Genomic DNA, 21,146 nt, shown 5'->3' on the forward strand with positions numbered 1-21,146 from the left:
TTGGAATTGTCGTCCGCTGGTCAAACCACAATCTTTAGGCATCCAGTCACGGTTGCGGTTGGTCAAGTTTCTGAAAATTGTGAGACTTGTCGCGCGGATAGCTGGTTAGCAACGACCAAAGGGTGTAGCTGTAAACGTAAGACTAGTAAGACACGATCTTCCTGTGCAAAATGCCATGTTCTCTTCGCCAAAAATGACGAGCATCGCCACTCAGTTGGACATGCTGCGAGAAATAGCAAAGGCAAGCAAGCGTGACTCCGCAAAGTCAGACCAGTACATGACCATGCAAGCCGCGGCGCAGACAAACAGCTTGTGAGCTATTCGGAGGCCCCTTCGAGAACATCACCCTTCTCTGATTGTTGGGGTCGAAGAGCGATTCGGGGTAGCTTTGGGGATCGAGACAAAGGATCTAGACATGTAAGGCGCTCACCAACACCACAGTAATTCGCGCATCGCTCATAACGGACGATATGCCAAACTTACGAAGTTTGGACCGTTCATAGTCGCGCAGTCTCATATAGGATATTGAGTTGGATGCTCTCAGGTAGCATTGCGCATCCTGCCTTGTGCTGGTGTTAGAAGAGAATGTAAGAGCCATGATCCACCTCGATTGAGGCATCGCAAAGGAGAGGAATCCAGTTGCGGGTTCATTCGTCTGCTGGGTGATGATATCGTGGTGAGCTCTCGTCTCATCATGACGCGTCGCTGCCGCCAGCTAGGAAACAATCAGGAGCTCAAGCGCCATCACGTGCTAGCGCATTTTACGCGACGCGTCAAACCTTCCTTCATCTCCACCTTGCCGTCCTGCCCATACTGCACCACAACACGCGACACCATCTGCGCCCGCCACACACAATCACCCAGCAGAACCACACCACATTAACGCTACACCAAGCGCTCACAAAGTTCCCCCGCGGAAGATACTCAAAAAAAGCTAGTTCACAATGGACCACCCCCAAACCCCCCGCATCCTCGCCCCACACCTATCAAACTTCCAACACCGCATCGTGCGCATGCTAGGCAAAGTCGTCCAACTACGCGGCGAGACAGCAGTCATCGATGCAGGAGGCAATGTTGATGTTATTCTGAACAGGGTAAGCACCCTGAAAGACGAACGGAAGGATGTATCCGAGCTAACATTGATCGACTAGGATTCACACCTCGCCGTCGGCCACGCAGTAGAGATCATCGGCAAAGTAGACCAGAATCTGCATGTCAAGGTACAAGCTGCTACGGACTTTGGGACGAATATCGGTATGTACACTCATTCACGAAGTGGGTTTTACGCTAACGCAAGAGCAGACTTCAATGCCGCAAATGCCGTTGTAGATGCTACACATCGGTACAAGGAGATCTTTTACGATGACAACTAAACACCAACCGTCGATGGCATTCGAGGATGGAATCGGTTGATCTATCCGCCATCAAATGTAATGCATCAGCAAGCGAAGGAAGAAGGTCATGACCAGATTTCATGTATCTGTAATCCAATCGTATAAAGCCAACACGCTATATGTTCTACGCCTAATGTATGGTATCTTCCTGCCACAGAACCTGAGCGCCCGTGAACGCCAACCCATTCAAGATAACGCCCACATATTCATACAGTTACACTAAACATTGCCGTTTCGATCAGGTGCTTAGAGCTTACTTCGCACTCCCTCGAGTCTAAACTTGACGTCTTTGAGCTGTTTCCCAGTTGGCTTCCATGCCTCAAACATACCCAGCAACTTCTCCACCTCATCTCCAAGTTCTTTCTTGACGAAGTCTTCTTCTAGCAACCCTCTCATCGCCCAAGGTAAGAAGTAAGGGTTCGGGTTTGTTGTGGTGGCAGATGGCTCGTAGTGATTCACCCGAAGCTTGAACACGTCCTCCTTCTTACTGTTGTTTGCAAGCTTCTCACCAATAATGGGGATGTTGATGCCCTGGAAACTGCCCGCGGTGCTCGGGCGCTCTTTAATTGTTGTTGGTGTCGGTAGGGATGTTGTTTCGAGGGCGTGTTGGACGGCTAGGGAATAGATGGCAGGGTCTTCGTACACGCGGGAGTGGCCTTCGCCGCCATACAGGGAGCCTGCGAGGGCAGGTGAGAGTTCGCGAATGAGGCCATGGTCGGGAAGACCAAGATTGCGTAGCTTCAGCGCGAAGCCAACGAGGTGGGTTAAAAAGTCCGGCGCATGGATGCGGCCATCGACGAAGACAGCACGGTATATGTAGGGATGCGAGAGCGTAGAGAATGTTGACGACTGGCTGTGTTAGTAGGGCACAAGAAGCTCGTTTCGGGGGGGTTGACTTACTTCGAGAGAAACCAGCTGGTCGTCGATACTACCAACGTACAATATCCGCACGCCGAATCGAAGAACTTCGTCGAGAGCCGCGAGATACATCTGGCTGACAAGACTTTTGGGGTTGGAGAACTCAAACAACTCGGCAGCTGTAGGCCCAAAGTACTTCGTCTTGTACTCGATGAACGGGCCCATGTTGACGCCGGCCATGGCGCATACTCCGATCCTCGTTGCGTTGACACAACCGAACTGTATGAGCTTCGCGACAAGCATCATAGCTACCGGCACACCCTGCGAGTGGCAAGCGACCAAGATGAAGTCGGCTTGCTTCAGGTGATCAATCCAGTTCAGCAAGAGTTTCCACAGGGAGTTGACGCGCTCAGCAATGAAGCCTTCTCCTTCTAATGCTATCTGCTCAATCTCTGGACTGTATCCCCGCGCTTCGGTCCAATCTTTAATCGCTGCTGCCGCTGCATTCGCGAAGCGAATTGATGTGCCCGTCGGTTGCCCTAGCACCTTTTGAATGATAGGCGCAGGGAAGAATCCATGTACACCAATGGCTACAGCTTTCTTGATCTTTGGCGGTGCCGGGTTGATATGTAGGTGAGGGGTCGCAGGCTCGCCTCCGAGGAAGTATCGCCGGATCTGCTTCCAGAAGTTTGGTTGCTGAAACATTTGGTAGGTGGTCCTGAACTCTGGTAGCAGGAGGTTCGCCGGTCCTTGCTTGGCCTTCGCTGCCTGCTTGAGCGCTTGCTTAGCAGCAGTTCCTGTCTCGGGCTTCGCGTCGGGCTTCGTTTCGGGTTTCGTAGGCTCGAGCACTGGTGAGGCCTTCGTCGGTGTAGCGGGCTTACTTGACGAGGGAGTATCTGCTGGTGTGTCTTTAGCGAGAGGCTTTGTCTTCGGTCGGCCTCGTAACGATGCAAACGATTTCTTGGTCACAGGTTCCTCTTTCGGTGGCTGCTGTGGTTCTTTGGATGTCTCTGTGTCTGTTTTGGGCTGCTCTTGCTCGTTGAACTGCGCTGCTTCAGGGTTCGATTGTGAGGGGGTATCGAACACTGCGACCTCGCCGACATGTTTCTGCGGTCCAGCCTCTCCTGGCTTCTTTTCGTCTTCTGGCTTGCCCCTGTACCAAAACGCCCATGCGGAGGTTTTTGAGGACCCTGTAGTACTCTTCTGAGTTTCGATAGGCACATCGGGGGCAGTGGGTGCTGGTGTCTCTTGGGGAGCAGTGGGTTCGGGCTCAGCAGGTGCTTCGGGGAGAGTCTGCGGTTCGGTATCGACTTTGGCTGAGTCGTTATTCTCAGTGGGAGGCTCGACTGGAAGTGGATTCGCCTGCGCATTCTGCGCACTACTCCACGTCCAAAACCAAGAGCCAGATGCAGCTCTCGCCAGGACTTTGGCAGTTGTAGACGTTATAGCCCTCGACTCTGTATCTGAACGAGGTGCCGCTTCTTTCGGCGTATCCTTCCCATCTGTATCTGCGACCTGATCAGTGTCAGGTTGGATAGTGCCAGCATCTAGGCCCTTCGTTTGCGCATCTGGCTCTTCTGAAGGTGTCGGTCCAGGAAGTGGCGTGGTGGAGGCTTCGTCAACGCTTGAGTGTGCCTCGCTTTTGACTTTGGCTGGGTCTGCGTATCCGTCGGGGCGTGACCACCAAGATTTCCATCCCCATGCACTAGCAGCTGCATCCACTTGTGATTTGGGCGGTTCGGGAGGTAATGGCGGTTCGGAGACTTGGGACGCGGGTGTTTCTTCGACGTCTTGTGGCTGTGGCTTTGGCTTTGGCTTTGTAGTTTCGTCGAGGAGACCGTCTGAGGATACGTTCACCTGGGTGATGGAGGCGGGTATGGCATCGCCCTTGCTCGACTTGCGCTTGGTGAGGAACTTCTTGGGCGACTCGTCTCTCGACTTCTTCGCTTCTTCATCGGGGAGTTCGCCTGTCGCGCCCCCGCTGACTCCGATGCTTTCCTTCGCGGTCTGGACTATGGCAGGCGCTTTCGACCGCCAACTGCCCGTGCCCGAAAGCCACCTCTTGCCTCGCGGTGTCTGTGTCCCGGAGGCGGTCGGTGTTGTGGCGCCAACTGAAGACGTTGACGCTGCTACCGACTGGTCCGAGGGTGCATCTGGTAGGATGTCACTACTGCTGGGAGTAGTGTCGGTCGTACTTGCATCCTGTGGGACTGCTGGGGCCTTGGTGGATGCGTCGGAGGAAGCCTCGGGGTTTGGCTTGGACTTCTTGCGTGGGTTCATTCCGGCAGGGAGGGTGAAGGAGCTGAGAAGGCGATGCGACCGCTGGAGCAAGCATCAGCACGGGCAAGACACGTGAAGTTGGCAGCATACCTTCATCCCGAGGTGGACCAGGCGCGTCGGTGCGGCTGCAATGACGCATGTGGGCCCATCCCGTGCACTAGTTGCGGATTAGCGTACCCTGATAGCGTGGATTCTGCCACCGCCTAGCGATATTGTCGGGCTTCCCAAATTTTGTAGCGCGAACTTTTGCCCGCCGTACCACGACGCCGAACCGCAGCCATGGCGATCCAAAAGAAGGTGCGCAAGTACGATATTGATACACGCGATAGTGACTAATATTCAAAAGCACGGAAAAGGTCGTCTCGACAAATGGTACAAGCTCGCCAAGGAGAAGGGCTATCGTGCGCGTGCCGCCTTCAAGTTGATCCAGCTGAACAAGAAGTACAACTTCCTCGAGAAGAGCAAAGTCTTGATTGATCTTTGCGCTGCGCCCGGATCATGGTGTCAGGTCGCTTCCGAGGTATATGGCTATCTTACGCACCATGCGCCTACATGCTAAAACCCACAGGTTATGCCCGCGCATTCCCTCATCGTCGGTGTCGATCTCGCCCCAATCAAGCCCATCCCGCGATGCATCACCTTCCAGAGCGACATTACCACGGACAAGTGCCGGGCGACTCTGCGCCAACATCTTAAGCATCTCAAGTGCGATACTGTCCTCCACGATGGTGCGCCCAACGTCGGAACTGCCTGGGTGCAGGATGCCTTCACACAAGCAGAGCTCGTTCTACAATCCATGAAGCTGGCTACAGAGTTCTTGGTCGAAGGAGGAACCTTCGTCACCAAGATCTTCAGATCCAAGGACTACAACTCGCTCCTCTGGGTGTTTAACCAGCTATTCACCAAGGTCGAAGCAACCAAGCCACCGTCCTCCCGAAACGTCTCCGCCGAAATTTTCGTCGTCTGCCGCGGTTACAAAGCCCCAAAGCACCTCGATCCTAAGTTCCTCGACGCCCGCAGTGTCTTCGCCGAACTCTCAGACCCCACACCGAACAACGAAGCCAAGGTTTTCAAGCCTGAAGTCAAGAAGAGGAAGCGTGAGGGTTACGAGGAGGGCGACTGGACACAGTTCAAGGAGGTGCCTGTCTCTGACTTCATCCAAACGACTGATCCCATCGCTATGCTGGGAGGCTTGAACAAGCTCAGCTTCGAACAGAAGCCAAACGGCGACATCGCTGTCGCGACCATCGACAAGCTCCCGGAAACAACAAAGGAAATCAGGGACTGCTGTGCCGATCTGAAGGTCTTGGGTCGGGCTGACTTCAAGCGCCTTCTGCGTTGGCGTCTGAGGGTGCGCGAGATCTTTGGTTTCGCAACCAAGAAGACTAAGGCTCAAGAAGAAGCCAAGGCCAAAGAAGCGCAAGAAGGCGATGAAGTCGCTGAGATCGAGTCAATGGACGAGGAGATGCAGATTCAAGAGGAGTTGGAGCGACTGAAGGAGAAAGACTCCAAGTCGAGAAAGAAGCAGCGCCGAGCTGAGAACGAGCGGAAGCAAAAGGAGATTACTCGTCTACAGATGAACATGGCTACACCCTTTGAGATCGGTCTGGAACAGGCCGGACCAACTGGCGAGGATTCCATGTTCGCCCTCAAGGCAGTCGACAAGGCCGGTGCTCTGAACAGGATCGCCAAGGGTAAGATGGCGCAAGTCATTGAACGCGAACAGCCAGAGGAAGAAGAGGAGGAACCGGAGACTGACGACGAAGAGGATCGTCTTGAACGAGACCTTGACAACATGTACGGGGAATACGTTGAGCAGAGATCGGCGCGAGACGCCAAGTACAGAGCAAAGCGTGCGAGGAAACAGGACGACGATGGAGAGTGGAATGGTTTCTCTGACGGAGAAAAGGAACAAAGTGACGACGAAGAGCTTGTACAGTCCGAGAGCGATTGGAGCGATGACGAGGAGGAAGGCCCTAAGAACCTCATCACCGACCTCGACAACGAAGAGCAGCCTAAAACAGGTCTCACCAAGCGCGCAGCACGATTCTTCGACCAGGACATCTTCAAGGGCATTGATGGACTCGAGGATCTGGAAGAGGAAGACGACGACAGTGGTATCGATGTTGAAGGTGACACCGAGATGAAGGACGAATCTGCCACACCCGCGCCAGCTACTGAGAAGGAACTGAGCATAAGAACGGCTACCAAGGCTGCCTCACCCTCAGCATTCGACGAGGAATCCTCGGATGATGACGACAAGATCGAAGAAGTCAAGCGCGACGAAGACCAATGGGAGCAGGACAGCATGCCCATGAAGAACGGCAGGCCCGACATCGACATCATCACCGCCGAGGCCATGACCCTCGCTCACCAGATGGCCACAGGCCAGAAAACAAAGTACGATCTCCTCGACGAATCCTTCAACCGCTACTCCCTCCGCGACGTCGACGGCCTACCAGACTGGTTCCTCGACGACGAAAACAAGCACTCCAAACTCCAGCGTCCCACCACCGCCGCCGCAGCCTCCGCCATCAAGGAAAAACTTCGCGCCCTGAACGCGCGACCCATCAAGAAGGTCCGCGAAGCGCAAGCCCGCAAGAAATTTAAGGCCGCCCAGCGCATGGAGAAGCTCAAGAAGAAGTCTGCACTCCTCGCAGACGAGGAGGGTATGACGGAGAAGGAAAAGGCACAGAGTATTGCGCGCTTGATGTCGAGAGCTGCCAAGAAGAAGCCCAAGCAGAAGGTCAGTGTTATCGTGGCTAGGGGTGGTAACAAGGGTATCAAGACTAGGCCCAAGGGTACGAAGGGTAAGTATAAGATGGTGGATGCTAGGTTGAAGAAGGATGTGAGGGGTGAGAAGAGGGCGGCTAAGAGGAATAAGAAGAGGTGAAGTGGTGCGTGTGTATGAATTGTTAGGTTTGCATCAAAGGGGCTTTTCTTATTACCGCAATGAAGAAATGGCATGGACTGTTGTGTCCTGTCGATATGGTGCTACGTATGGCGTGATGACTACCGGGAAAGCCACTTCTCCAAGTATTCGATCAGGGAGACGCTCTTGGACATCAAAAGCATGCTCATTGAATCACCTGAACAAAAACCCTTCTCGGTGTGCCTTAGCAGCAGAAGAACCCATTTCATTTCAGTTCTTTTTAGGACTCGACATCCATGCTATCTGTGAAGCCTAATATGCTTCCTCCTCACGCATCGACGACCTCCTTCATAACAGCCTGATCGCCCTTCTCATCACCCCTACCATGCATCTTCCTCGCCACCTCATCCGTAAGATACTGCTCCACATTCGGCGACAGCACCGCCGCAACGATAAGCAGCACGCCAAACGGAAGTGTGCAGAGATACACCGTGCGGAACGAAAGCGCATACGCGCTCTTCACGGCCTGTCCTGTTGCCGCGATAATCTCAGGCGAGATACCAGGTACAGCACTGAAGTCACCTGCCGTGATACTAGAGAACAGTGCCGGAAGAGACGTTTCAGGAAGACCGGCAGCGAGCGCAGCAGGCATGACTTTTTGCGGGATATACTTTGCGGACTCGGTAGCGAGGATGGAGGAGTACATGCTCGTAGCAATGGCTGAGAGGCCCGTTCGGATAGCGCCCATGACACCAGTGACCAGACCGATGTCAGCGGGGTCCCAGAGGTAGGCTGTGCTGGACAAGGTGAGGTTCTCGATGTAGCCTGCGGCGATGGTGCCGATTAGGAGCAGGGCGGTTGTGCGTTGTTCTGTTGTTTCGTCCGAGGCGGCGACTGCGGCAACGAAAGCGGTGGTCATGACGGCTGCGACGGTCATTTGGATCTTCATGCGTGGGAGGTAGCGGACACCAGCGCCTCCGAGGATCTGGCCGAGGAGAAGTCCTCCACCGACGGCGCACTGTGTTTGTTAGAACAAGATTATCAGGATGGTATGATTGTTGGTCGACTTACCGAGAGCCATCCAATCTTGGTGATGTCTGTGGTAAAGAGCGAGGAGACCATCGTCGGCCAAATGATCGAGTTTGCGTAGTAGACAATGGCTGCCAGACTAGCACAAGCGACATTGGCATCGTACTCGATGTTCCTGAACAGGCGTAGAGGAATGAGGGGATATTCCAGTCCTGGGGCGTAGGCTTCCCAGAAACAGAAAGCGACTAGAGTGGCAAAGCCAGCAAACAGTGCTCCCAGTACGTGCCCGCTCTTCCATGGGTATGCGGAGCCGCCCCAGTTCATACCAATGAGGAAGACGACGAGGCCAGTTGAGAACAAGAAGATACCCATCCAGTCAAGGGTTTTGAGTTGTTTGAGTTTCGATTTGCCGCCAACGTGAAGCATTTCCTGCACTTGTTAGTCGGTTTTGTGTTGGCTGAAGTGGATGCTCCTTACGTATGTGGGTGGGAAGTAGAAGAAGAAGTAGAGAACGATTGCTAGCACGTTGACAATGCATCCGAGAATATAGCACCACCTCCATTGCAGCTCGGTAGTCTGATAGAGTGATCGTGCTACTGGCGGACCAAACACGGCGAACGGCACTGATGTCGATAGCACGAAAGCATTAACAGGACCTCTCAGCGAGTTTGGAACGAGTTCGCCGAGAATGATGTGGAACGAAAGTTGGCCGGCTGCAGCAAGACCGTTGATGGAGTTTGTTGCCTAGAAAAGTCAGTATCATGCGTAGGCTGTAGTCGGTCGAACATACAATCAGCATGTTAATGCTCTGTGCACTTGCTCCAATGATGTTTCCGATGAGACCGAGTATTGACGAGCATATGAAGAACCATCTACGACCGAAGATATCCGACAGGCGACCGACGAGTGTGAAGCCGATGGCGAATCCAGCTGTCCAGGATATACCGACCCAGATGATGTCCGGTGACGGTCCGATCGCCGCGTTGATGAGACTCAGCGTGTTCGCTGGAAGTACCCATCCCAGGTAACTGGAAACTTTAGTACTTTCTCCTCCGGTAGTTGATGCAAGGACATACCCAGAAATCTGCGCTAGGCATGTAGCCACAACAGTGCCGATGAAGTTGATGCTTGTGAAGTATGACTTGCCCAGATCGGCGGTATGGCCACCAAGGGCTTCTTGAGCGACATGGTCATGGTGAAGGCCATGGCTGCTGGCAGTATGCTGATGAGTGAGGCTCTCGTTGGTGGTGGTGACTTCTTCGCGGTATTGCTTCTCTTCCGCCATGATGGATTGATGTTGTCTTGACTTTGACTGCCTCTGTGGAAGTGTGCGTAAGAAACGCAGAGGCTAGATTTGTGCAACCACAATGGGCTCTGGGTTATCTTTATCATGCACAAATGGCTCACGAATCATGGGTGAGAATCTGGGGTACCCCAGAATTAGGTGGAGATTTACCTGCCCAGGTGGTGAAGGCAGGTTCCAGATAGCCGGGGGCACTGTCATGTCAGCGCCACGTTTTGGAAATCCGGAGTAATGATCTACTTTGTCTACATAAGGTCAAGTTCTCGTACAATGACTGGTATATCGAACGTCTTCGTAGGGCCAGAATGTTACGCGCAAGCTAATTCCACGTGCTCTGGCGTCAAGCTGCGGAAGCCCCGGAGTCGGGGGTGTTCGGTAGAGGCTGAATGTTGGGATCTCGAGGAGGCTGATGGGGCAGTATCCGGATGACGGTAACCGGGAGTCCCGTGAACTTGTTGCCTTGGTGAAGGGAACTTGTGGATCCCTGCAGACAGCCAGTCATGGATACTACGACATATACAACACGTTGAAACTCAGCAGATTTCTGTATGCATCGACTAGATAATCTTCGCTGTACAAAGACGTGTCCCCAATCCGTGGCTGCAGGATCGTCGAATGCTCGAAGGGCGATCGTCTAACGTTTCCCGTGCTGCAGTAGTCTGTTCGGTCTTCTTTTGACAGTCGTTAACCGGGTTACGCTGCTGATCTAGCGGGACATGCATGCGGGGTCTGGACTCGTGCGGTGTCCTTCCAGCTGCGATAGAGGCTCGAGCCAGATCAAGCCACTCGAACGTCTCACGTTAGTCCGTAGCATAGTCGATGCCGGCAGAGTGGATGGTGGAATACTCGTGACGAGAGCTCTGACGGTGTCTTATTGACATGCACCTCGATACGGAGCTATTCGTTGGCGCACTGAGCAGGTCTGGGATGGGCGACGCGACGAGGACGTAGGTTCGGTGTGACATTCCCCGCATTTGCGTCCCGTGGGGAAATTGGAAGGCTGGGAAGGATGTCGCCGAACCTATGATAGCCCGTGGCAGGCGTAGCTGCAATCATTTACGAGGTGCATGCTATCCGAATCGCTTTGATGCAGTCATCAAGAACAAGGGATTCCCAAAGTGAACCTGAGATGGTGGGTGACCTGGAGCGGGTACTTGCGCCACAGAAACGTGATTGGGCGTGGTTCGCCGCGGTCTCCACTCAAAACTTTTGGTGATTCACATGTCGCGACTTGAACGCACTCGCAACTTCTCGTGATACTCGCATGCCCGACCGATAGCACCACTTTCGTCCAATATCGCATACCATGGCTTCAGCAGTAGCGCCGTCGCCCGCGCCAAAGGAGGAGCCTGCCAAAACCTCCGCGACCGAAGTCATCAGCCCCGCCGATGCTCTGTACGACAAATGCGCCCAACGGCCTGCGGGCCAGATCTTCTTCCAGCGCGACCTCTCCAATATGCAGGTCGCAGACACTGTGGCTCAGCTAATAGTGCTGCTGCAAGAGCTATGTGACCGCCATTTGTTGAAGCTCATGAGCCTCGAGGGCGAAATGTGCTGGAAACTGAGGACAAGGGAAGAAGCCGACAAGTAGGTCTAGACTCTCGCGGACATGGCATCTTGAACTCTTCTGACAGACATTCCTTCTCAGATTGCGACGCCTTACACCTGACGAACGCCTCCTCTACTCCCACATCGACTCAGTACAAGCCGACGGCATCTGGTCCAAATCCCTCCGAGCCAAAACGAACGTCACGCAACAGACCCTCACAAAATGTCTCAAGAGCTTGGAGTCGAAAGATTTGGTGCAGTCAGTCATGAGTGTCAAGTTTCCCAACCGGAAGATGTACCTCTTGAAGCACTTGAAACCATCAGAAGACATTGCAGGTGGTCCATGGCAGTCAGAGGGTGACTTCGACATGGCGCTGATTGAAACGATATCGGGCATCGTCGCTCAGCATGTGGAGAACGAAACCTGCATCAAGGTGCCTGGCAATTGGAACGACTACGAGATAACAGGCGACAGAACAGCTGCTATCGCTCAGAAGAAGGCGGAGGTCCTGGGCGCCGTGCGAGACATAGAGGAAGCGCCAGCCGTGAAGCCCTACAACCCCGCAAAGGACCCAAACACGTCCAAGCTCGTTCACCGACACAACCCGCAATACCCGACAGCGGCCTCTGTGGCCAACTGGCTCAACTCGAAGGAGGTTCTGCGCGGTAAGACCGTACGGGAGGACGATATGGAGCAACTCTTGGAGATGATGGTTCTTGATGACCGGCTTGAGAAGATCTCTGGCACAAACTACCGCACCGTCTTACGCGCCACCGACACCAAGGTCTACAACGGCTTTGTGGATGCACCGTGTGGGAACTGCCCTGTTTTCGATCTTTGCGGAAACGAGGGTGAGATCTCAGCAAGGACATGCGTTTACTTTGGTCAGTGGCTGGAGACCTCATCCGAGGAAATTTAGACGCTTCGAGATGCATCAGGCTATCAGAGTCTCAAACGGGAGGCTCAAATGGTCAAAGGAAATCACGAGGAGTTTCAATCAATTAGCATAGCGCGGAGTTTGGGCTGTCAGCATTTACAAGGAAGATTGAAAAGGTATACCCATCATATTCAAATATATTCTCATGATCAATCTCGCTCAGCCTTTCCATAGAAGAATTGTGCGGTTGCAGTACCTTTGCTGTATCTCGCAAGCATGCGCGGGGCCGTTAAGGTTCTGGCATTGAAATGCTCCGCTAGCCTGTGGCATAAAGTCTCCGAACTCACAATATTCGCTCTCGGAGACATACATGAGCAAATCATCCATCGACTGTGGAGACTTATTTTTCACACGCCCGATCTTATATGCTCACTGACATTGTCCCCGATTAGATAGGCTTGCAATGTAATGCTGCCGGGCGATGCTCAAGCATTGTATATATGAGAGATGTCGGCCGTCATGTTAATCGCATCACACACATAGCACACCAAATCAACCCCATCCACTATTTGTGTATCCTACTCATACAAGTTGTCCCCTTCTACCTCTCGATACACAATGGCAAGTTTCCTCGACGCCGAAGCCGCGCAAAAGTACAAGAATGCCGAGAAAGCTACTCGCCCTTATGTCAAAACCATCGTCGAACAGTCCGGGATAGCTGCACATCTCGAATCGGGGGCTGAAGCCAACATTCTCGATTTCGCATGTGGAACGGGAGTTGTTGCGCAGGAGATCTACGACACGGTACCGAAGGAGAGGTGGGGACAGCTGAAAGTGCTAGGCGCTGACATCAGTCCGCCGATGTTGGAATATTTGAGGGCGCGAGGAGAGACGCAGGGATGGAAGGGATTGGATACGAAGGTCGTGGATGGGAATGTGAGTTTCGTGTCTACGGATGCCCATGCACCGGTTCGATACTAATACTTTCTTCCAGACAGACATAACACAAGCTCTCCCCAAGGCATCATACACACACATATTCGTCTCCTTCGCTATTTTCATGCTCCCGGCACAGACACTCACGCATCTCTGTTCACTGCTGCGACCAGGCGGATACATAGCAGTAGCGACGTGGTCGAGCATATCGTGGGATAAGCTCCTTACTCGTAGCATCGCTCTCATGGACGCGCCACAGCCCTACTCGCCATCGCGCGAGGAACTGCGAGAGACGTTCTGTGGACTTTGGGCTGAGGAGTCATACTTGGCACAGCAGTTTGAAGCGGCAAGCTTAGAGAAAGTAGAAACATGCGGTCAGAAGGAAGCTGTACACGTTGGAAAGCCAGATGTTTTCATGGGGAGTATGCAGTTTCCGCTGCATTATGTAAGGAATACATGGTGGCAGAGTGAGCGAGAGGGTCTCGTGGAGGAGCTAAATGGTGCTATGAAAGGTCTCGTACAGCGGGAGGTTGGGGAGGATGGCGAAGTGGAACTGGTGTTTGATGGTGTTGTTGGGTGGGGGTGGAAGAGTGGTTAAGGGTCCATCTAGCTGTGCAGCAATACATACCTAGGTACTTTCCATGTATGCATCTGTAAACAAATCCATCTTCTTTACCTAGCTACTTTCACAAAGTTTCTTGACACCAAGGATTCTATCAGAGTCCCAACAGCGGTCATGCCTCACTTTCAGATGATGCTATTCCTAGCGTGGAGGCGCACGTCCCCGCAAGTGTTCCACCCCAATGTCGATCAGCCGGCGCGACATCTCGTGGCCTCCCGAGTGAGTGACCGACGATAGATTGACTCCACACCCAGCGCCATGTCCCCTTGAGATACCCCGACACTCCTTTGGTCCACCTACAACCTCCAAATCGCCCATTAGAGCGTCTACCACATTACACCCGCGACGATGTCTGGCGCTCGCCCACTGCTCTCCGCACGCGCGTCCTCGGACATCAGCGGAGAGCGCGACATAGCAGAAGATGAAGCTCTGCTCACAGGCCGCCCAACAGCACACACGGAGAAGGACGGGCCGCGATCATGGAAGTTCTGGAGAGAAATAGGGCTATTTGTCTGGGCTGTCATTGCAACAGCGGCCGTCATCGTGCTCGCAGTCATCTTCCAGAAGGCCGGTTCCGACTCCAAGGCTTCACATGCGAACGGGAAGAGGAACTTGATCTTCATGGTGTCTGATGGCATGGGCCCTACCTCGCTGTCGCTCACGAGATCGTTCATGCAGTTCCAGAACGGCGCACCCTGGAGTGAGCAGCTCGTTATCGATCAACACCTTATCGGACAGTCGCGAACACGGTCCTCTTCCTCCCTCATTACCGACTCGGCGGCCGGCGCGACTGCATTCTCGTGCGCACAGAAAAGCTACAATGGTGCCATCTCCGTAACACCCGACCACGAGCCATGCGGCACAGTGCTGGAAGCGGCCAAGAAGGCAGGATACATGACTGGCCTCGTTGTGACCACGAGGATCACGGATGCGACACCGGCATGCTTCGCGGCTCACGTCAACATGAGATCGGAAGAGGACCGTATTGCAGAACAAATGGTCGGAGACTACCCGCTCGGGCGCGTCGTGGACTTGATGTTTGGAGGCGGACGATGCCATTTCCTGCCCAACTCAACGGTCGACTCAAGCTGCCGCGCCGATGACAAGGACATCGTGAAGCTGGCGCAGAAGAACGGTTACAAATACGTCGACGACCGCGCCGGCTTTGACATGTTGAAAACAGGAGCGGGCCTAGATCTGCCCATCTTGGGACTTTATGCCGACACAGATATTCCCTACGAGATTGACCGCCGCAACGAGAACGACATCTACCCTAGCCTGCACGAGATGGCCGAGGTTGCCATGAAAGCGCTCAGCGATGCGACCAGGGACAGCGACAAGGGCTTCTTCCTCATGATTGAAGGATCAAGGATCGACCACGCAGGCCACCACAACGACCCTGCTGCTCAGGTACACGAGGTGCTCGCATACGACAGGACCTTTACCAGCGTACTGGACTTTATCAAGAACGAGAAGACAGAGACAGTCATGGTCTCCACCTCAGACCACGAGACAGGTGGTCTAGCTGTTGCCCGCCGTAGGTTCTTCCTACCCCTACTGCAGTAACCCTCACTAACAGCCCCCAGAACTCCACGCATCCTACCCCGAATACCTCTGGTACCCCTCCCCCCTCGCAAACGCCTCCCACTCCGCCGAGCGCCTCGCCCTCGAATACACAAAGTACCTCCTCGCCGGCCCATCCGACGAGGACAAGGCCAACTTTGTGCGAAGCTCCATCACATCCGGTTTGGGCATCTACGACTACACCGACAAGGAAGTCGCTGATCTCGTTGCCGAGCCTATTACTTCCTTATACCAATACGCAGACATGGTCTCCCGCCGCTCACAAACCGGGTGGTCGACCCACGGCCACAGCGGCGCAGATGTCAATATCTACTCCTCGGACCCTGAGGCTGCCAAGGCGCTGGTGGGTAACCACGAGAATACTGAGGTTGGAGACTTCTTGAGGGATTATCTGGATGTAGATGTTGAGGCTGTTACTAAGGAGCTTAGGGAGAAGGGCACGGGGTTGAAGGTGCTGGATGTGAATGGTACGGAGGTTAGTTGGATGGGCAAGATCCCTGAGGAGGGGCAGAGGCTGGATGGACAGACGCATCTCGCAAGCTATGGAGGTGACCACAAGAAGAGAGGTGATGGTGGTGTTGTTCATGGTGAGGAGTGTGGCTGTGGACATTGATTCTGACGTTGTTTGGCATGCTTTGGCGTTTTGGGTGCAGAAGAGATACCGGTTGATATAGACTATTTAGCTTTCAGCGTCAAGTTACAGTTCAATTTCAGCTACATCTGACAGCATTCAAGCTGACAAGGGTTTTAGGGTCTTCATCATCGCTATCCAAAAGAGGAGATTCAGCTACTTTCTTTACACACACCCAGCCCGGGAATGTACCGTAATGCAGCACCACCAATCAAGCCAAGCACTCGAAGAACCCCTCAGACTGCCAGCCCCACCTACTCCCAGTACTCTCCTTCCTCCTGTCACTACTCGCATCATTCTTCTCTTTCCTCGTTCTCCTTCTCTGCGTTATACCAACACCCATCTCCTCCCGACCAAGTGTACCTTCCCTCCTCTCGCCACTTTCTGCGCCAGCTTGGGTGCCACTCTGCGTTCCTGATCTGACGCTCCTCCTCAGCGAAGTCCTCGACCGTATGTCCACATCTCTAGGCGGATACTGCCAATCTGCCATACCAATCTCCGCCCCAGCATTCATATCTTTTCTCTCCCTCAGTTTGCTCTTCCACTTCCCTATTCTCCCATTCTTCAGCCTCCGTATCGACCCCTCACCTACACCGCCCCAAAACCTACACACTAGTGCACATACATGCCATAGAGCCAGAAACATCGCGCCCGTCGCTGATATGCCACCTGCACTGTGAATAGCCCAGTTGACGCGATTACAGCGGGCTTGGAACGAAAGTCCCTCTTCAAGAAAGATGAAATGCCACTTAGGGTAGTGGAATCTGCCGATGCAGAAAGCGAGGCCAGGCTTGATGTTGGATACGTAGACGTAGATGTGTGAGGCGAGTGTCAAGAACACGATTATGTCCCAGAGGCTGAGGAGGAGATTGTGGGCTAGGGGCTTGTAGGCCGGGTGGAGGAAGGGGTGGTATGTGTGCTGGCTCAGGGATCGCGGAGACGACGACGGTGGGTTGTCTGAGTCGCTTTTACAGTGTGATGATGTGGGACTGCGGAGTGTAGAGTTTTGATTTGATGGCTGACGTTCGATATCGTGTGCGGGTCTTTGCGAGCGTTCTTCTTCGTGTTCTCCCTCTCTTCCTTTGAGACGTCCCAATTGCTGATTCCACCATGTGGAAAAGCGCTGCCGTAACCTTTTCAGCCATGCTTTCGTAGCTCTCCGCCTTTTACCCACATCTCTCTCCCTCCGTACCGGATGAAATTTATCCGCATACCACCCAATGCACAACGATGCATGCAACGCATCTAGCGGTGCCTATAGCACGTCAATATCCGCAACTGACGCTTGCCATCATTTCTGCTTGTCCCGTCTCGCCCCCCTTGTACTCCCTCCTTGTATTATACTCTCGCTCCGCGAACTCACAAACAGATACACAAAGACCCAGCTAAACAGCTTCGTCCCCTCGAAGAACATTCGCATGAGTTGCTTCTTCGATTCCGGCGGCATTTCATAGCTTTCGACCGCCTCAGCAGCAGCCGTATGCGAGATGAGTTGCATGGGGAGCAAGATCGCGGTGCTGAGCATGAGTATGTGGATGACAATGTGGGCTTCGATGACGCGAGGGCGGCGATCGTTGGGTAGAGAAGCGAGGGAAAACGGCGTGGACGAGACGGAGGCCATGGCGATATGGGGTGGTGAGAGCTACGTCAGTCTCTGCTGGGGTGATGTGTCGAGGCGTTGCGCTTTTCTGGCAACGCTCATGCAAGCGCTTGTTCGTGACTGCGGCCGAAGGCTGGGAACGAAGTGATTTGAAGAGGCTGCGGCAGGAGCAACCATGTTATCATCCAAAGTCCACCAAAAGGTACACATAGACTTTGGTGGTATGCTTCGTATGTAGATTGGTTGAACACTGACGCGTGCTGTACAGCAAGTAGGAACGGTAGGACAGCGAAAAAGTACGAAGTTGGAGCGATGGACAAGGAAGAGGCAGGCATGCCGGCTAGCTGCCAAGTATCAACAGCGACGTCGCTCCTGCCGTGAGTAGCTATCGCCTGCTCGCTATACCATGCCAGCTCAGATATGAGCTAGTGGCATGGCATGGCAGGAAGCGGCGAAGAAGGCAGGTGCGACTACCTAGGTAGTAAGAACAATTCCAAAATCATCTACTTGGAAAATGTATTCTGTCGAGAAGTATACGGTAGTGGATTCGTATTAGGGTAAGAGAATAAAGATCAGTTTTGTTGATATATGCCTACTAGGCAAACCCCACCTCGCAGGTATACATGATGTTGGAGGTACACATGAGATTAAACATGATGATTCGACGAAGTCAAAAGTGATGTATGCCTCAAGAGTCTATGTTGTAAACACATCTCCCAAAATAAGTTAGTGTTCATACCGATAGATTTCCCTTCAATACTGAACTACTATCCCACCATACCAAATATCAAGCGACCATCACCAGTTAGGCGTACTTTCCTCTCCCGACAACTCCAAACTCCACGCTAATACAAGGGCAAATCGCTCGCTGGGCAAGAAAACAGATCTCCACCAGCCAGACGAGTGAAAGTAGACAAATCAGAGGAAGTCAATCTCATCCTGCTGAGCAAGATCATGTGGACCGGCTACACTCCAAACTCGTTACCAAATTGGCCACTGCCGTACGACGTCGTCCAATCAGGCTGAGTGTCCAATAACCAAGAGACCGAATCGAACATCTCGAAGCTGTTCGCACTAGCCATACCATTGGGCATTTGCAGTGGCATACTAAGCGTGTTGATGTGTGGGTTGAAATTGGGCAAGGTATGAGCCGGGTTTTCCACGGCGCCAGGCGGTGGTGTGGAATTACTGGAGGAGTCCGGATTCGTGGGGTTTGTCATGACCGTATTTTCGAGCTGTTCTGCAGCTCCACTAACCTGCGCTTCTCGCCAGCGGAACGCGCAATCGAAGACTACACTCATGCTCATCCGACTACGGATGATTAGACCGAGTGGGTCATCTAGCATTCCAGTGCTTGGTCGCCTCTGGTTCTGCTGCTGTTGATGCTGTTGCTGATTGTGCTGATTGAACATGGTGCTCATGCCTGAGTTACTGAGAGATGGCGACTGTGAGAGGCTGTGGAGGCTGCGGCCGCGAGAGCTCTCTTTCCATAACTGCGCTAGGACCTCGGCGAATCGATCCAAGAGATCGTTAGACCACACTTTGGATTTCCTCAGCGCATCCACAGTTTGTAGAACGAATTGTCGACCTTTGTTCGCGGGAAGTTTGCTGGCAAAGTCCGAGTTGAGGAGTTTGAGCAGAGCAAACCCGGCTGCAAGAGCCATCTGCATGACGTAGTAAGGAACGTAAGGCAGCCTGCCCTCGTGTTGTATTTTGAAGACACGCTCCAGATAGGCCGTCGCAGCGAAGTACAGCGCGACAAGGTCGTCCCGCCGTTCGAGCCGTATCTCCGGGCTGAAGAATGAGTACAGATGGAGATGCAAGGAGACGGCGTAGTGGTATAGTTCTTCCAGGCCTGTTTGAAGTTAGAGCAGTCACCATGAATGAGGGTGTCATATATACCGCTGTCCACCCCGTCAAGGGAGCTGTTTTCTTCCTTCACGCGCTCTTCCTTGAGACGATCTGCTTCCAGACTCATGTAGCTTGTGGCGGCGCCTTCGGCGAAGCGATGGCTGTTGGCGGAGTATAGGAGCTTATTGATCCTGCTCGCTGCCATTTCCTGGCGAAGGCGGACAAACAGTGTGGGTGGTATAATGCGCATGTGCTCTTCGTCGTCTACTTTGAAGTCGAGTGTCGAATCGTAAAGGGTTATCGAAGGCTGTCCGTTTCCTGTTGACACACTGCAATACGTTAGCTTTGGCAGCATGCTTTCGATGGTACAAACTCACGTTTGCGCAACAATGTTGCAGACGGCCCATGTCCTCAGCCGATCGTGTATATCCTCCCGTCGCAGCTGCATCTTCGTTCTAGAAAAGTCATCTGGGTGCGTCGGCTGATGCAGGCCAATCTGCATGGCAACCTGCATCATGGCGCCGCACAGGATGAAAGTTGGGTCGGTCACTGTCCGCTCCGCTGGAAGTGGCCAGGTGCAGAGTAGACACAACGCCTTGACTACATGATGGTTCGGTTGATTGCGAATGGAGTCCCAGATGAGATCGCTGAGCGGCTTGGAGAGATCCTTCAGCAGAACTGGCCGTGGCCCATAGCGGCGTGCGGCAACCGCGATAATGGCCCAGAACAGCAGCTTGTGGTCCTGCGAGTAGTATTCCTCGGGAGAGCGCACTTGATCTAGGAATGGCAGGAATGGGTGGTATAGCTGGAAGTATTCGGCGAACAGCTCGTTGACCTCGCTGTGGCCCAGTCGCACTTCGCCGGCACCCAGCGAGAAGAACATGGGCGATCCGCTGCGCAAGTCGAGCAGAGACGTTGCCGCCACTTGTGTATGTTGTGTCTGTAGGAAGGCGTCGTCCTCCATCTTTGGGACTGGGCCGGGGGTGAACGTGTGGTTGTCTGACGTCTGCTGCGGAGCATTCAGGACAGGCTGGTTCGGCGTAGACTGGCCCTCGTACATGGCGAGTCGCTCTCGCAAGTACTCCATCTCCTTCTCCATCTCGGCATTTCTATTACGCTTGCCGACACGCTTGAAGTTGGGCTCGATCACGCATCGCAGGTTCTGTTTCTGACATCGCGCACAGCTGACGAAGGGATCTTGCTGGACGTTACACTTGAGCTGCAATGGCACTGTTAGCGGGGTTATGAAACATTGACATCTGACAGCAGGTCGTCGGTGGTGGCAGGGCGTATACAGGCGCAGAGTATCGTGAACAGTCACACGCATTAATCCCAGTGGTGCGCACGCGGGCGCCCAGGCTTGGGGTTGAGGTTCTCCATGGGCGCATGGACGGCACATAGAGAAAAAGAACTTACCTTCTGCTGGCGACACTCGTTGCAGGCGCGCTTCACCGCGGTATTGCGCCGCGACGACGACGAGGGCCGCGTATCGCCGTCGCCATTCTCATCATCGTCGCTGGATGCCGAGCGCTTGAATCCTCTGGTGTGGGTGCTGTTGGGGCTCTGGAACGGATGCGGCAGGCCATTTAGTCCGGGCGTCGTTGGTGACATGGAATGCAGCATATTGCTCGACATATGCGACCGATATCGCAGGGAATTTAGGTTGTGAGGGTAGGTAGAAGTGGGGGTCCAGCTGAGGGAGTCCGAGGCCGCAAGCGCGTGCGAAACTTGACCGGCTGCCAGGCCACGACTCTGACTCC

General features: G+C 53.7%; 8 protein-coding genes across 8 annotated transcripts; 5 read left to right on the forward strand and 3 right to left on the reverse strand.

Annotated features, from left to right (window-relative positions):
- Positions 1–1,013: 1,013 nt before the first annotated feature.
- Positions 1,014–1,373, forward strand: J4E93_004959 (uncharacterized protein; the record flags this gene model as incomplete). The annotated part of the gene is made up of 3 exons (XM_049342883.1): positions 1,014–1,094; positions 1,152–1,254; positions 1,303–1,373. The coding sequence occupies 3 exons, from the start codon at positions 1,014–1,016 to the stop codon at positions 1,371–1,373; spliced, it is 255 nt and encodes an 84-aa protein (XP_049199883.1).
- Positions 1,374–1,640: 267 nt separating this feature from the next.
- On the reverse strand, positions 1,641–4,628 carry J4E93_004960 (uncharacterized protein; the record flags this gene model as incomplete). The annotated part of the gene is made up of 3 exons (XM_049342884.1): positions 1,641–2,243; positions 2,295–4,574; positions 4,623–4,628. 3 exons carry the CDS (start codon positions 4,626–4,628, stop codon positions 1,641–1,643), a joined length of 2,889 nt encoding a protein of 962 aa, XP_049199884.1.
- A 183-nt stretch (positions 4,629–4,811) lies between these two features.
- On the forward strand, positions 4,812–7,425 carry SPB1 (AdoMet-dependent rRNA methyltransferase spb1; the record flags this gene model as incomplete). Its single annotated transcript, XM_049342885.1, has 3 exons — positions 4,812–4,829; positions 4,879–5,052; positions 5,101–7,425. 3 exons carry the CDS (start codon positions 4,812–4,814, stop codon positions 7,423–7,425), a joined length of 2,517 nt encoding a protein of 838 aa, XP_049199885.1.
- Positions 7,426–7,732: 307 nt separating this feature from the next.
- J4E93_004962 (uncharacterized protein) lies at positions 7,733–9,718 on the reverse strand (the record flags this gene model as incomplete). Its single annotated transcript, XM_049342886.1, has 5 exons — positions 7,733–8,422; positions 8,476–8,862; positions 8,911–9,177; positions 9,224–9,461; positions 9,510–9,718. The coding sequence occupies 5 exons, from the start codon at positions 9,716–9,718 to the stop codon at positions 7,733–7,735; spliced, it is 1,791 nt and encodes a 596-aa protein (XP_049199886.1).
- Positions 9,719–11,042: 1,324 nt separating this feature from the next.
- On the forward strand, positions 11,043–12,204 carry J4E93_004963 (uncharacterized protein; the record flags this gene model as incomplete). The annotated part of the gene is made up of 2 exons (XM_049342887.1): positions 11,043–11,323; positions 11,385–12,204. 2 exons carry the CDS (start codon positions 11,043–11,045, stop codon positions 12,202–12,204), a joined length of 1,101 nt encoding a protein of 366 aa, XP_049199887.1.
- Positions 12,205–12,780: 576 nt separating this feature from the next.
- J4E93_004964 (uncharacterized protein) lies at positions 12,781–13,696 on the forward strand (the record flags this gene model as incomplete). Its single annotated transcript, XM_049342888.1, has 2 exons — positions 12,781–13,098; positions 13,157–13,696. 2 exons carry the CDS (start codon positions 12,781–12,783, stop codon positions 13,694–13,696), a joined length of 858 nt encoding a protein of 285 aa, XP_049199888.1.
- Positions 13,697–14,068: 372 nt separating this feature from the next.
- On the forward strand, positions 14,069–15,917 carry J4E93_004965 (uncharacterized protein; the record flags this gene model as incomplete). The annotated part of the gene is made up of 2 exons (XM_049342889.1): positions 14,069–15,257; positions 15,307–15,917. The coding sequence occupies 2 exons, from the start codon at positions 14,069–14,071 to the stop codon at positions 15,915–15,917; spliced, it is 1,800 nt and encodes a 599-aa protein (XP_049199889.1).
- Positions 15,918–18,500: 2,583 nt separating this feature from the next.
- On the reverse strand, positions 18,501–21,021 carry J4E93_004966 (uncharacterized protein; the record flags this gene model as incomplete). Its single annotated transcript, XM_049342890.1, has 4 exons — positions 18,501–19,390; positions 19,438–19,715; positions 19,764–20,599; positions 20,803–21,021. The coding sequence occupies 4 exons, from the start codon at positions 21,019–21,021 to the stop codon at positions 18,501–18,503; spliced, it is 2,223 nt and encodes a 740-aa protein (XP_049199890.1).
- Positions 21,022–21,146: the final 125 nt, after the last annotated feature.

This window comes from Alternaria ventricosa (genome assembly GCF_023758065.1).
Source record: "Alternaria ventricosa strain BMP 2768 chromosome Unknown scaffold_7, whole genome shotgun sequence".
In the NCBI taxonomy this organism is placed as follows: Eukaryota; Fungi; Ascomycota; class Dothideomycetes; order Pleosporales; family Pleosporaceae; genus Alternaria; species Alternaria ventricosa.